This window comes from Pyrus communis, chromosome 3, assembly GCF_041283825.1.
Source record: "Pyrus communis isolate YQ-2024b chromosome 3, ASM4128382v1, whole genome shotgun sequence".
Lineage (NCBI taxonomy): Eukaryota > Viridiplantae > Streptophyta > Magnoliopsida > Rosales > Rosaceae > Pyrus > Pyrus communis.
The window spans coordinates 2,090,484-2,102,492 of NC_142567.1; the positions used below are offsets into that span (position 1 = coordinate 2,090,484).

At 35.6% G+C, this 12,009-nt stretch overlaps 1 protein-coding gene across 1 annotated transcript; it reads right to left on the reverse strand.

Moving 5' to 3' along the window:
• Positions 1 to 4,079: 4,079 nt before the first annotated feature.
• On the reverse strand, positions 4,080 to 5,744 carry LOC137716529 (putative inactive patatin-like protein 9). The gene is made up of 2 exons (XM_068455984.2): positions 4,577 to 5,744; positions 4,080 to 4,492 (listed from the first exon to the last, which is right to left on the reverse strand). Exons 1-2 carry the CDS (start codon positions 5,501 to 5,503, stop codon positions 4,259 to 4,261), a joined length of 1,161 nt encoding a protein of 386 aa, XP_068312085.2. The 5' UTR covers positions 5,504 to 5,744; the 3' UTR covers positions 4,080 to 4,258.
• Between the last annotated feature and the right edge of the window lie 6,265 nt (positions 5,745 to 12,009).

A 12,009-nucleotide genomic window follows, 5' to 3' on the forward strand; every position in this document is an offset into this window, starting at 1 on the left:
TCAAACTCACTAAGTATTCGACGAAATGCCTTAGTGAATAAATTGAAAATTTGTTTTGCGCGCTTCACGTTCTGTTTCTATTAACAAACCTTGAACCCTTAATACTAGACTCCTTGAGATTCGAATCCTAAATCTGCCAATTTGACCTAGCATATGGTATAATTGAGAACCGAAAGGTGAAATTTAATGAAAGATGTGTGTGTGTGTGTGTGTGTGTACAGCAGGTTAAGAAGATGAATGTTGAAAAGGTTGTTTGTTAGAGGCTCACGGTATGTGAAATCTTGCTCACCTAATAACGGGATTCGGTTCCTTTTCTTTGCCTACATTAATTACTACATATTTCAGTTGTAGCTGAAAATAATATGCAAAAGGGTTTGCAGGGCCCACTCGTTTGATGTTCTCAAAGTACAACATGGTACTTTTTTGTTCAATTAGTCATGAATAAAATTACCGCATTTGCGATAATTATTTTGTTCTTAAATAGTTTCTGGGATAATTAATACAGTCCTTTCCCTACACAATTATTTAGGGGATGTAGTGTAGTCAAACTAAGATTTTAAAGGATTCTAAAAATAATAGATTTGATAGGAATTAAGTGGATTAAAGACTCCAACAAAATTCATATGGATTTTTAAAGAATTTGAATGGATTGTGGTGGAAGGATTTGAAATCCTAGGGGGTGAGGTTAGATTTTTTTTAGTATTGGTTATATATATATTTTTGGCTCTCAAATCTCACAAAATTCACAACTTATTGAAATCATCCAAAATCTTAATTTTTTGAATACGCTTATATTTGGATGGATTTTAAAATCCTTTAAAATCTTTTAATTGACTACACCTAGATTTTAAAGGATTCTAAAATCCTTTAATTGACTACACCTAAATTTGAATGGATTCTAAAATCCTTTAAAATCTTTTAATTGACTACACTAGGATTTTAAAGTTTTTTAAAATCCTTTCAAATCCAAGTTTGACTACATTTGAAACTTAGATCTCGTCTTTCAACTTTCAGCGTAGTTTAGATATGATTCTTAAATTAAAATTTAAACGTGCATCATTGTTTCTTCGTATGTGAGATTTTTTATCAATTTGACTACATATGGCAGGGTACAGGGGACTCACAATAATATCCAAAATTGGTCCATTAACTTTACAATAGTTTAGATTTGGTCACTAAACTTTTAGGCTTATTATATTAACACCTCAAGTATTGTTGAATAAACCTCACATACTTAATGCACCGTATATTTATTTTTTTAATTAAAAATTATCTTAATACACCTTACATACTTCCCCATAATACCCTCATACCCCACATTCTCAACATACATCTCGCATTTTCTTCATACACCCCACATTTTTTAAATCTTATAACGCTCATTTTTAAACATCTTATGATTTTGTTTTTCGTTCTACTCTGTTGTTTTTCGTTCATTTTTAAACGGCGTAGTTGGCTCATTGAACTGTGACTCAAGTTTACTACTTCACCATCCGAATCACGCTCTAACATCTTAGAAATTAGACGTCTTATGATTTTGTTTTCCGTTCTACTCTGTTGTTCAAGCAAGGGCTTGCCTGTGTAGCCTATTAATTTTCGAAGATGATTTTGATACATGTAAACTTTTAAGTTGTGCTTTGATGTAGTATCTTACGAAGCAATATTTGGCCCGTGTAATGAAATCAAAAGCTCTTACCAATTTGTAGGCATTTTTCATATGAAAAATTATGGTTTGCTAACAAATTTTATAGCTATCATATATGTGTGTTCATCCAATTTGTAGTATTCCACTACTACAAAATTACCTATAACTGGCGGTCCAAAAACTGACAAGAAAACATAATTTATGTCAGATATTTGGTAAAAATCTAACATAAACTCATGCAATGTTGGATAATAGAACAAACATCACTGCTAGCGTCACGAAAAGGCTTTTGATGTCGGTTAGTCCCCTTAATTCGCCACGAAGAAGGAAAGCAAAAAATAAAAGAGGATAGTAGCGTAAAAAAATGGAGGGTGGGAGAAGTTTTGATAGTTGGTGAAGATAAATAATAAAAGTGATTTGCGGTGTATTTAGAAATTTTTTATTTTTTAAAGCCTAATAAGGTCAAAATTGTCATTACATAGTAGGATACATAAATCATTTAGTATGAAAATTTAATGTGGGGTGCATTTAACATTTTATGAGGTACTAATATAAAAAGCCAATTTTTATCCTTGTCACGGAACGCATATTTAGAATTAGATATGTGAACTCGCACGTGTGCCACATCATCATACTAACATAACTTTGGACAAAATTAATGGCGGGGGCAATGGTGTACAGTTGTTAGTTTGTTCAACAAACAATAAGATAATCTATATTAAATGAAGTGAAAATGGATTCAAACACAAGACCTCGGGAGCAAGAGTGAATGCTACCAACTTAGGTATAGTTTAGGGACTAAATGTTAATTAGGATGAAAGTTAAAACAATTGAACTCTTTTATGTGAGTCTCTTACACCGTCATTGATGTGAGGAGTTACTTATCGTAGTAGTATATTTCAAAATAATTATACACTATCATGTGTATTTTAATTTTCAATGTTTGTCTGAAATACCTTTACAGTGATGTAACCGGAGTAAGTACACCTCATAAACAACTCTTAATTATAAGGGATTCCCCTAAATTCAGGATCATTTTTTGACAAAAGGATCCGATGATCGTGGACGGAGGGAGGTAAGGCCCAGTGGGGGCACATGCCCCCTCTCATCCTATTTTGTTTGCATTACAAATTATTCAATTAATCATTCCCCTTTTTTTTACTTTACAAATTATTCAATTAATCATATTAAAATAATAAAAATCCTCTTTTAGTTTTTTAAATGCCCCTCCTTTCTTCTTGTATATTTTTCTCATGCACTAATGTCTAAACCTATTGAGTTGCATGTATTTAGTTAGTTAGTACAAATGAGCATTGGATTGTCAATACAACAATTAAAGACAAAATTAAACAATAGAGTAATAAAATATGCATTTTGTAAGTAATTTTTTCAACATTTGTAGAAGAACCAGCTTTATTTGTCCAAAAAAGGAGCTTAAATTTTTTAAAGTGCCCCGTCTTAGTTAAATTTCTAACTTCGTCCTTGCCGATGAACAAATCCAAAACTACATATCAATCACAAGAAGGATATGATTTTTTTCCTTTTTATAGGCCTGTGGCTGTGGCTGAAAAACTAACACCTGAAAATTTGCCATTTGCCATTTGCCATTTGCCAATAGATTTTTAAATTATATGCATATGACGCTAATTTGTACTATTGGCAGATCCTTGTGATCATTTCTATTTGTATTTAGTTTCGAAAAGGATATATTGACAGACCACCAGGTCGAAGTGCAGGCTGACACTCGAATAATTGGGAAATGAAAACCAAGCTCCCATGTACACAAAGGTAAAATAAGTGAGACTCGTGGGTATAACTGGAACCAAAATATGGTATTGTGATTTGAGATTCTATCCAGATTTTTATGTACAGAGTCGACGGACTCAGAGATTTAATCATTCATTTAAAATTTTACAGTTCTTATTTGTCCATCACAGTAACACGCCTCACACATAATAAGGATCTAGATCTCTCTTTTTCATTTGAGCAGCCCACATTTTTGAGTCAGTCGGCTCCAGACTTGAAGATCCAGATAAGATCTCGATTTTATTTCTTATCGTGTGACTAAAGTAACTCTAATTGTATGATAAAATCTAATAGAGGTTTTAGTTTAGACGATAGTGGCCTCAAATTTACATCAAGTTTCATAAAAGTAGCACAAAATCAATTTATACTACTAAGATAGAAAATTGATCGCATCCAATTCCTAATCTTGCACATGGATAAGGAACAGTGTAATTTGGAGTTAATCTGAAATGTCAGCATTATTGGTGTTTTTGTGTTCCTTTGATAGACCTACCTACAACAACGCCGCCATTGTAACACTAGTTACTCATTATCATATCATAAGCAATGTTAAAACTCATAATATTTTAACGTTGATTAAAGATATCGTCACAATGTCTACTTGGTGTAAGTTAGCTTTTCTACATCGTAAGAGAAAACATAATTGTGTCATTTAGTTGAATAATTAAAGATGCACAAGGGGTTATTATTAGCTGCTACTCGTAGTACGGTGAACCTGAGATCGGTTACAAATTACAGCTTCCAGAAAACCTACCAAAAGAGGAAAAATTACTGAGAAAAAAGAAAGAAATAAAAACCAAATTCTAACTAACGGCCGTTAGCGAGGGGGCTAACGCCGGAGTCCTTGCGGGGACTAGGTGGCAGACTGCTCCTTCCACAAGCCACGAGTCGTTGCACGAAATCCTCGATTCTCTCTCCGTTTGTCTCCGTCAATAACCGCTTCCCGCCAAACGGTAACGACTCCACCCCTCTCTCCTTCAACACCTCCGCTTCCTCCTTCGATCGCTGGCCCGCAACCACTTCGGTCCCCAATCCGAAAGCCTGCAACAAACGCCATCAATCATTCCGTAACAAAAACCTTTAATTAATCCAGATTAAGTTAATCTAATCTCCATAATTATATACCTGAATTCTGACATAATCAGCGCGGTTATAACAGAAGGCGTTTCCTACCATCTGGTCAATGGTCTCGGAAACTCCGTCCAGCACAATGTCAACCACCGACGACGGCGAGCACTTTCCGTTACTCCGCCCCGCCTTCCCTCCGCTCAACGGGCCGTTACCTAACGACAAAACCAGCAGGTCCTCGACGCCATTGACTGAGGGGAAGTCGCGCTTGTTGTTGAGTACGTGAGTCACAGCAGCCGCCGTCGGGTTGTTCATCACCAGACCACCGTCCACCGCCGAGCACGATGTCTTCCCGTCCACGGAGATCAGGCTGAACGGCTTGAACACGCCTGGAGTCGCTGACGTGGCCCGGCAGACTTTCCACATTTCGAAGTCGAAACTCGCCGACTCGGAAGCGTCGGCTCGGGAGAACACGAACGGGGCGGAACTTTTCATGTCGTAGCAGGGAACCAGGAGAGGCTTACACGTGTCCTTGAGCGTCAGGACCTTCCCGTCCTCCCTCGTAAGAAGCTCCGCCAACGCCTTCTCCATGCTCCCGCCGGAGTACCTCCGGCGCCGGCGAAACACTCCACCAAACATCAATTTGAACATGTCGGCATTCTTCTCGGAAACCGAGTTCACAGCATCTCTAGCGGTGTAGAGAGGGCGGCCAGAGCCGTCATCGGCGACAAGCATGGCGGCCAGGACGGCTCCGATGCCAGTACCAGTGACGAGGTCGAAGAAATCGGCGATTTGAGCGTGGGCGTCGCCGGTTTTGAGTCGGATCTGATCCTCGAGGTGGATCAAGGCGGTTCCGGCGACAATGCCGGTGGTTCCGCCGCCGTCGATGCTGAGGATCCGAGTCTTCTTGGCGGTTTCGCAGTGGGAGAGCCACTTCTGCTCCAGCTTCGTGAAGATCTCAAAGGTTACCTTGCTCAGCTCCATTTTGTGATTAATTGAATGCTTTGCGACAATTGAGAGCGCTAAAAGTGTGTGCTCACGCTTTGTTGCCGAGAAGCATTGATGGCGGAGAACTGCTCGTCTCTCTCTCTCCCTCTTCTGGTTTTTCTCCCTATTTCCTTCTCTCACTAGAAAATGGAAACGAAGTGGGTTTTTGGGTAGTTGGAGAGTTAAGAGCTACCAAAAACAGTGGGAGTGGGCGAACTGGGGAGTGTGAGAGTGGGACGCCGTGTTTGGGAAGGACCTTGGTTTATATACGCGAACCAAAAGCAAGTGGACCAACATATATATATTTTTAAATTTATTAGTAATATAAGCGAAAAGTTTAAATTATTATAATAATTTAAGAGCTTACAGGAGATGGTTTCAGAATTATTACAATAATTTAGAAGAGGGAGGCGGGTTCAAAACTACTATTTAAGAGAGGGAAAATTTTGAACCTAAAACGCATAAGTAGAACCCAACACCTTATCTATTAGTATATTGAACTATATGCAAAGTGCACCAATATATTAAAATTAGTATAATACTTATAAACCCTAATGTAGTAGTAGTGTCATACATAAATGCCCAATTCTTATAGGTGTGAGAGTGTGAGTAAAAATGTCTCAAACAAAAAATCTTGTCACCCTAAAACACAGACTCCACTCTCAATCTCAACGCGCCTCTGCCAATTTTCATTAGAAATTTTATTCAAAACTCATCATGCCTTGCACACATGAGCACATTTTCTTGTGTACTTTCACCGCTTCAAATGCATTCACAAGCTTTAGTCAGTTGGATGTTAGGATTATTCATCTTGAAGTTGAGCCACTCTTGATTTTCATGCTTATACAAATGATAAGTTTTGACTAAATTTTTAATGAAAAATAATGAATGTTGATAGTATACGCGATACATTGTATTAAATACAAGAGAAGTGTTTGAATTCAGAATACAATAATTATAAGATGAAGGCACTAATCATCATGGCAATTTACCAAACAAGAATTTTAATTGGACCAATAATTACTATTTGTGCAATTTCCTCATTTGTTTTTATTTATTAGTATTATTATTTAATAAGAAAACTAATGAAAAATTCAAAAAAAAAAAATTAGTTTTAATAAAACATAATAAATAAAGATGTAGTGAATGGTATCAAGAAAAAGTAAAAATACGATTTTTCGTTAATAATGAACAGTACTGATAATATTTTGTTAAAACTCTCTTATTTAATTTGGCCTTTTTACAAAAATCGTGTGTGATTTCCTTGCACGTGCAAATTTGCGTGTAAATTTCGGGTTACGGGCAAGCGCGAAACTCGGCTTGTTAACCGGCTCAGCTGCCGCTTGTCAACTGTCTTCTCTCCTCTCACATATTTATTTACATTTACATTTTTTTTTTCTTAATTTTTTTATGTGTTTTTTATTTTCTGTTCTGGTTAGATTGTCTTATAAATCAGATGCTGCCAAGTGAGGAAGGAGACTGGAAATAATGGTGGAACACCATGGAACTAAACTAATCCCAGTAGTCTTGCCAGACAGTTGTCCAAGATTTATCTTAATCCCCTTAATTAAATGATCTAAACAGTAAACAATTCAAGCTTGCATTTTCATGTTTTTCTTTATTTCTTTTTAGAATATATCATATAATTTCTCGTTGCTACGAATTGACAACTGCTAACTTATTTCTTGTTGTATAGCGTTATTTGTTTTTTTTCTCTCATATTACATGACTAATTACATGATGAGAATAGAAGAATACGAGATTAACAGCCTAAAATAGATATGCATGTAAATTGTAAGCAAGATGCATGGCCAAATTAGCTAGGATAATGTGTTCTTCATGCACCTCAATCCGAATCTATATCCCTATTATTTAGATTAGGTTAGACTATTGCTCGAGTCACAAAAGTGTTCGATGGACAAGTATAGTACGAAGTGCAAATCTAGTTGTGCCTCAAATCTGGTGGTAGCTTATTAGTTTAGATTTTTTTTTTTTTTTTTTTTTTTAAAGGCGAACAATTGGTGACAAGTCACGGTTATCCCTCCATTTTGGGAGCTGGAAAGACTCACAAGGAAAGTAATAAACGGTTTGCAACTTTACATGCATACTACGTGTAGCAAATGACATATATCAATGATCCAATGCCAAGATAGATGTGTATTAATTGCCCAGCAAACAGACTTGCACCCTCAAATCTATGACGAAGGTATGCATTTTTTCCCTTGCAAATGTATCAGTCTACCTCAATTTTCGACAAAGAATCTGACTTATAAGCGGTTATATATTTATTCACTCCTTTATCTCTTCCGTAATTTGTATTTATCTCTCTTGTCAATTGACTCATACAACCCAAAATAGCTTAGAATCTCTCGCGGAAAAGTCAATTAACATATAACCTTTGAAGCTAATGCTAGCAACATTGGATACTGCTCCACTTGATCTAATGTGCCATATATTGCTATAATTGCAGGTTTATTAGTTCGTTGAATCTTAACTGATGATATGATGATCCGACAGAAAGTTCTAAAATCTCATGTGATACCGCTAAAAAATCTTGATTAGCATAATTAATTGATGCATTATCTAAAATCTCATGTGATACTGCTGCAAAATCTTGATTAGCATAATTAAGTGATGCATTAAACAAATCATGCGAGCTACGTTTAAGTTAAATTTGAACATGGAAGTCTTCTTCGTTTTTTGACGGTGAAGTAAGACTAAGCTCATGAGTTTATTACCCTAAGTCGGAACAACTTGATAAAATCGCCTTTTTACGTCCCCATGGGCGTTAAAAAGAAAAGAGACTCGCTTTTAGCTGAGTTAATTTTTACCCCGATGTACTACTTTACAATCTCTGCTGTGAATATCTGTAAACCTGCCAAACAGTCCGTCTCTCATCACAGGGTATCCATGGCAGGATGCACAACCACACAGACAAACACACACCATATCTTAGTATTAAAGTCCCATCTCTGTTACAACTTCTGCATTCATATATAAATGATATATGAAAGATACATTTGGTACGACATTCATGTCGAAAATCGAACCAGCAAAAAAAAGTGATTTCCCTCCATCATCATACACAAAAAAATATATCCTCTGATTTCGTTTTGAGAAATTTCCTAGAGCAAAGAAAAGTGATTTCCCTCCATCATCATACACAAAAAAATATATCCTCTGATTTATTTTTGGGAAATTTCCAAGCAATTATTTCAATTCACCATGATGAGAGTATCAATCTCATATCGGAAAAATGAGGGACCTTGTATGTGTTTTTAATTATAAGTAGTTGGGTTACTCTCTATATTGCTAATTAATTTTATGGTGAAATCTCAACTTTCTTCATGGTATCAAAGCAGATTGTCACGAGTGTGAAGCCCAACGGCTACACCTACTCCACGTCACTCGATTTGTGTTGTCCACGTAATAGGCTTGAAAATTTGTTACACGTGAGGGGGAGTGTTGAGAGTATCAATCCCATATCAGGCAAATGAGGGACCTTGCATGTCCTAAATACTTGGGATACTCTCCATATTACTAATTAATTTTATAATGGAACCAAAATATTGGAGGCATATAGTATAGGAATGAGTTCAGGTTTTGAGTAAGTCTATTAAACTCAAAACACCAATGTAAACTTGAATCAAACTCAGTCATTTTGATTCATATATTAATTCAGTGTTACATGTTAGTGTTACACAAATGTTTTCAACATTTTGACCAACAGAAGTACTAGCACCTGCGAGAAAGTTTGCTTTTCTAAAAACATGTTGTCACTTATTAGAATCAAAAGAGGTCGTTAGCCATTTGATGTCGTCAACAATAGTTTTGAACGTCCAAAAAACTTGCAACGGTCAGGAATCCCAGCTATAATCATCTTGGAGTCGCCTTCAACTTTCACATCCTTGATATTTCTTTATATTTCCAAAACTCCATCTTTCTTCAATAGTTTACAATGTGTTCCACCAAACAATGGGTTACATGGACCATCCTTCAACAACTAATCACTTTTTGTACCCAACAATATCACTATCATAGGCGTGAAAATTGTAATATTTACTTCTCAGTCAAGTCTTAGGGGCTTTTAGGCCTCATCATTATGTGAGCATGTTTGAAACGCGTATTTGGTAAGTTTCTTTTTTGCCAACATGTTTGGTGGTATGTTAATTTGTTTAGGAAGTTTCTTCTAATTTTATTTTTTCATTTTTTAAGGTTCGAGTTGGGATTGGATCCTCTAATATTGTAAAATCGTTCTAAATAAACATTACTGTATCAAATCGACAGTATCAATGCAATATTTGATACTTGGTTTATGCCACATCAATATTAAATCGCAAACTATTAGATATCGATATAATGAGACACTATCTACATTATTGTCACATATTGAAACGACATCGGTATAATGTGACTAATTGCTAAAGTAAATAGTCCAATACTCAAACCCAACAAATAAGAAAAAGAGAAGATCAAATCAAAGGGATAAGCAAACTTAATCTAATTAAAGTAATTAAGATTAAGTACAGATGATCGAGATTTTACCACATGCAAAAGTAGGGATAAAAACACTTAAAAATACCAGTAAGAGTACAAGGTTATTGTAGTATAGCGGCTCAAGCAATGTCGTTCTCCACAGGGATTAAATGAATAATTTATGTAAATACCAAATCTTAATTAATTATTTCAAAACAAAATTTGGAAGAGGTTGATTTTATGACCCAAAATATTAAAAACGAATTTAATTAAAAATAATTAAATAAATTGGCACAGTAAATAAGACAAAAGAAAATAGTTTGAAAATCTATTTAAGCATTAGGGTTCCGCCATCACCTTAACAATCCTACGTAGTTCTTCCAATTACTTATGAATTACACATGCATATTTTGAAGGTTAGGTTTTCCTAATATATATCCGACTTGGAACCTCCAACATAGAACGTATATCTAACATGCAACATGTCCGTAGCATCCATATCGAATGTGAACATGCAAGACTCATTAAGTTTTGTGAAAACCTTTTGAAAAACCATACAACCTTTAATATGTGTCATCCATCCTAAGAAGTTACACATATTAACCACAAGAAGCCTTAGTCAATTTTAGGGACAACCCTCCGTCAAAATTGCATCAAATTACTTTTCTAAATATCCTAATGGTGGCCAATCATTAAAACAATTAGATAATTTAAACCGATGATTAATAATTCAAAACTCGCATGCATAAATTCATAAGTAAATTGAAAAGAAACTACATATTAATGCTAAGGCTCGCAGCCTCGCCCTAGCAAACGAAACTAGTTACTAACAATCATAAAACAAAATATTATTAAAACATGGATAGAAAACACCTTGAAAATAAACTTGAATCGTCAAAATCTCTCTCCAAAGCCAAAGTATTGCGTTCTCTCCTTCCCTCTTTTCTCTCATGGCTTAATAGCCTTATTTATACTACTAGAAAATAAAACCCTACCTAGAAAAAGTCTTAGAATAACACTAGGAACCCAAATAAAATAGGAAACATAATCCTAATCAAATATGGGAAATCTGCCCAGCCACAAATCAGCCACGTTTTTTGACTTACATGGCTCCAAAACATGCCCAAAAAGATTTGAATTAAAGCTTGAGATGTCTTAAACATAATTGCAGAATGCCTCGAATCCAAAAGAAATCATTTTGGACGTCAAAAAGCCCAAAGAAGCCCAAAACGTCAGTTTGGCAGCACTCTATGCTGCTCCTTTATTTCATCGCTATAAATAAATCGCTAGGTAGAAAAATCCAAAACTTTGAGCCAAACAAGTTAACAGACTCATGAACATCCTTCAATTGGAATCACTTCAAAATTCATCTGTTTCACTACTTTTTCCTCTAAAGGAAGTCGAATGTCCTACATTAAAAATATAAATCAAAGTATCAAAATTCTACTAAAATAACGAATAAATTATTATTAAGATAAGAGTAAAATATATAGTATAATATCGCCTCGTCAACATAGATACTTTATTATTGATATATGAAACAGCATACAAAATATTAATAAACACCAAAATAATGATGGGGTTGGAGATATTAACACTAAAACCAAAATTAATAATATTTCAATAAAATTAAATGAAAGAAAGTATTTTTCATAAACTCATCTTAAGCAATTTAAGCCAGGACCGCCACAGCCATCAAAACTCGCATGATAGGTACCCTTTGGATGCGCTCTAGGATGGGCTGCAGTATGGCTTGGCCTTGGTCCCGTGGCTTGGGCTTGGGCCATGGCTTTCAGTAGGGCTTGGATCGTGGCTGAGGGGCTGGGCTTGGACCTGAGTGAGTTGGGCTTGGGTTCTAAGGGATTGGGCGCGGACTTAAACGTGATGGACTAAGACTTTAAATGTATGCGCACATCATGATCTCTGCTAGAGTGAAAGGGTAACCATTGGATGTTTTGTCTTGCACTTTTTGAAATGTTTTACTTCCAGTTGTTGAACACCTTGCTTATTGGCTTCGTACTTAAAAA